Raw genomic sequence first — 3,550 nt, 5'->3', positions numbered from 1 at the left:
CTGAGTGCAGGTGAAATATGTCTTGGCTCTTATTTTCTTTAAATCATTCTGTTTGCTTTGAGAGCAACTCAGGGGTTTTTCTCCAGTTTTGACATTATTTTTCACCTCAACTTCACTCAGTTCTTCACTCTCCTTGTTTTTTTTCAATCATCTCTGAAATAAAAGTAAGAATGGTTTATTTTCAGAAAAGTGAATCTAAATCTATAATAATAAAATAAATAATTTATGATTATTTTACTTTCTTTTATGTAAAGCACTTTGAATTACCATTAAAAAAAACATATACCACCGCACCGTGTTTCTTCAGGACAAATGCACAATGAAACTGTTAAATGCACTGATCTGTGAAACTCTTCCTACATCAATCACATGTGAATGGCTTCTCTCTAGTGTGGATGTTCATCTGTGGTCTTTTGTGTTTTGCAGAGTCAATGAAAGTCTTTCCACACTGATTACACATGAACGGAGAGTGAATGTGCATTTACTGCTGTTTTTTTCTTTTCTTTTTTCAATGGTTTGACCAGACAAATCTCATGTGAAAATCAGACTGCATTTTTGCTCTGGACAGTCGTGCTGGTGTGAACAGGAGTTAACAGATACCAATCAACCAACATCCTGTCGCTCATCATGACTGTTAGGAAACAAATTGGTTTAACCACTAAGTGGTTTCTCCACTGCATGGATCTTCATGTGTAGCTTTAGGTGACTTTTATAAGCAAAACTGTTTCCGCACTGATTGCACGTGTGCGGCTTCTCTCTGCTGTGGATCCTCTCATGTGTTTTCAGATTTCCTAACACATTGAATCTCTTGTCACAGTGTGAACACTTGTAAGGTTTTTCTCCAGTGTGAATCCTCTCGTGCAGTTTTAACTGATTCGCTGAAATGAAAGTCTTTTCACACTGAAAGCACATATAATCTCTCACACCAGTATGAATTTTCTGATGTTTTTTTAAACTTTGCCGCAGAGAAAAACTCTTTCCACATTCAGAACATGAATGCTGCTTCTCCTTTGTATGAACGGTCAGGTGTTTCTTCAGGTTTGATGCCCAGACAAATGTTTTTCCACATTGCTCACAGGTGAACGGCTTCTCTCCGGTGTGGATTCTCATGTGATGTTTAAGATTTTTTTTAATTGAGAATCTCTTTTCACACTGTTCACACATGAACGGCTTCTCTCCAGTGTGGATCCTCATGTGAAGCTCAAGACTTGCTTTGATTCTGAATCTCTTCCCACATTGATCACATGCATATGGCTTCTCTCCAGTGTGGATTCTCATGTGAAATTGAAGTCTAGTTTTAATTGAGAATCTCTTTTCACACTGATCACACACAAACGGCTTCTCTCCTGTGTGGATCCTCGTGTGAATCTTAAGGTACGCTGAATCCGTAAAACTCTTCCCACATTGATCACATGCGTAAGGCTTTTCTCCAGTGTGGATCCTCATGTGTTTCTTAAGGTCTGTTTTTTCTTTGAAACTATTCCCGCACTGATCACACGTGAACGGCTTCTCTCCAGTGTGGATTTTCATGTGTCTTTTATGTTTTGAAGAGTCCACAAAACTCTTTCCACACTGATCACACATGAACGGCTTCACTCCAGTGTGAACTGTCATGTGATGCTCAAGATTTTGTTTGTGTGAGAATGTCTTTTCACAGTGATCACACATGAACGGCTTCTCTCCAGTGTGGATCCTCATGTGACTCTTAAGGTGTGATGAATTCGTGAAGCTCTTCCCACATTTATCGCATGGGTATGGTTTCTCTCCAGTGTGGATCCTCATGTGCTGCCTAAGATGTATTTTTTGTGTGAAACTCTTCCCGCAATTGTCGCAGGTGAATGGCTTCTCTCCAGTGTGAATTCTCATGTGAATCTCAAGAGTTGTTTCGCGTGAGAATCTCTTCCTGCACTGATCACATGCACACGGCTTCTCTCCAGTGTGGATTCTCATGTGGTTTTTAAGTTGTACTTTTTCTGTGAAACTTTTCCCACACTGATCACATGCATACGGCTTCTCTCCGGTGTGAATTCTCATGTGTTTTTTAAGGTTTGATGATTGTGAGAAACTCTTCCCGCACTGATCACAAGTGAACGGTTTCTCTCCAGTATGAACTCTCATGTGATCATCAAGACTTTTTTTGCGATACTCATGTGCTGCCTAAGATGTATTTTTTGTGTGAAACTCTTCCCGCAATTGTCGCAGGTGAATGGCTTCTCTCCAGTGTGAATTCTCATGTGAATCTCAAGAGTTGTTTCGCGTGAGAATCTCTTCCTGCACTGATCACATGCACACGGCTTCTCTCCAGTGTGGATTCTCATGTGGTTTTTAAGTTGTACTTTTTCTGTGAAACTTTTCCCACACTGATCACATGCATACGGCTTCTCTCCGGTGTGAATTCTCATGTGTCTCTTAAGGTTTGATGATTGTGAGAAACTCTTCCCGCACTGATCACACATGTATGGTTTCTCTCCAGTATGAACTCTCATGTGATCATCAAGACTTTTTTGATGAAAAAAAGAGTGCAGGTGAAAGATTTTTTGGCTCTTTTCTTTAAATATTTCTGTTTGGTTTGAGAGCAGCTCAAAGGTTTTTTACTTTTGACATGTTTTTTCTCCTCATATTCACTCAGTTCTTGATTATCCTTGTTTTCTTCAATCAATTCTGAAATAAAAATAAAAATGGTTAATTTTCAGTAACTCTCAGTAAACCTGATGAACCCTGATGTAACAGTTTAAAGTAGACAACTGTTATACAGAATGTTGGTAATTTTGATGTAATTTTATAAATTGTAAGTCCCTGAAACTTTCCATGAATGAGGTACCTTGATCTTCAAATTATTATTTTTAATACATAATCTCAAATCCCATTTTCTATAGGGATAACTATAGATATGTATGATTAACTACACAATTATCCAACATAAATTTTACTGAAAAAGTACCCTATTACCTATGTGTTTGTTGTGGGAGGAGCTTCATTGATGAATTGCAATGTGGGAGGAGCTGATCTGCAAAAATAAAAAATATATCACTGAGTTACTGAATTCATTTTTATACTAATGCATAACAGAATAAAAATAATGTAGTACTAATTCTTCTAGATAGGCTATAAATAATGGTAAGACAAACAAGTAAGACAAAAAGTTAAAAGCATAAAAATAGAAATAAATCTACAGATTTGTAACCAACAAATGCCCTCAGTCTGTTGACACCAATGAAATGAGCTTTAATTGGTATCAGGAGATCTAAAGACATCAGCATAATAAATGAGGTGAAAACAGGAGCTATTAACATGAAGTAAAGAGTCTTTTCAGCAGCTCTGTTAATATTGATGAGCCTCAGACGATCAACACTCATTCAACAAGACATTCAGATCATCAGCAGATCATCTCTCTTTATTCTCAGTGTTTGCTGATAGAAATAGGGGTGTAAGAAAATATTAATATTTTGTTTGGTGATACTGTATCGACTCTAAACAGAATATTGATATAAAACAAATAAAAAATTATACAAGATTCATGGCAGTTGTTTAATTTAAGCCTGCAGCTTTC

The 3,550-nt window shown here is 37.2% G+C and overlaps 1 protein-coding gene across 1 annotated transcript; it reads right to left on the bottom strand.

The window, feature by feature from the left end:
- Nucleotides 1–545: 545 nt before the first annotated feature.
- LOC107579673 (gastrula zinc finger protein XlCGF57.1-like) lies at nt 546–2,486 on the bottom strand. The gene is made up of 3 exons (XM_016265474.1): nt 2,151–2,486; nt 1,364–2,118; nt 546–1,282 (listed from the first exon to the last, which is right to left on the bottom strand). Exons 1-3 carry the CDS (start codon nt 2,484–2,486, stop codon nt 652–654), a joined length of 1,722 nt encoding a protein of 573 aa, XP_016120960.1. The 3' UTR covers nt 546–651.
- Between the last annotated feature and the right edge of the window lie 1,064 nt (nt 2,487–3,550).

This window comes from Sinocyclocheilus grahami, unplaced genomic scaffold (assembly GCF_001515645.1).
Source record: "Sinocyclocheilus grahami isolate Dianchi unplaced genomic scaffold, SAMN03320097.WGS_v1.1 scaffold19067.1, whole genome shotgun sequence".
NCBI lineage: Eukaryota > Metazoa > Chordata > Actinopteri > Cypriniformes > Cyprinidae > Sinocyclocheilus > Sinocyclocheilus grahami.
This window is presented reverse-complemented; position numbering and strand designations above follow the sequence as displayed.

Excerpts from the sequence above, each read along its gene's own strand:
- LOC107579673 (XM_016265474.1), bottom strand. The coding sequence starts at position 2,486 with ATGAGAGTTCATACTGGAGAGAAACCATACATGTGTGATCAGTGCGGG. Across the intron at positions 2,119-2,150 it reads AAATACATCTTAGGCAGCAC|ATGAGAGTTCATACTGGAGA; the intron begins ATGAGTATCGCA and ends CTTGATGATCAC. Across the intron at positions 1,283-1,363 it reads TCAGCGTACCTTAAGATTCA|TCACATGAGAATCCACACTG; the intron begins CACGAGGATCCA and ends TAGACTTCAATT.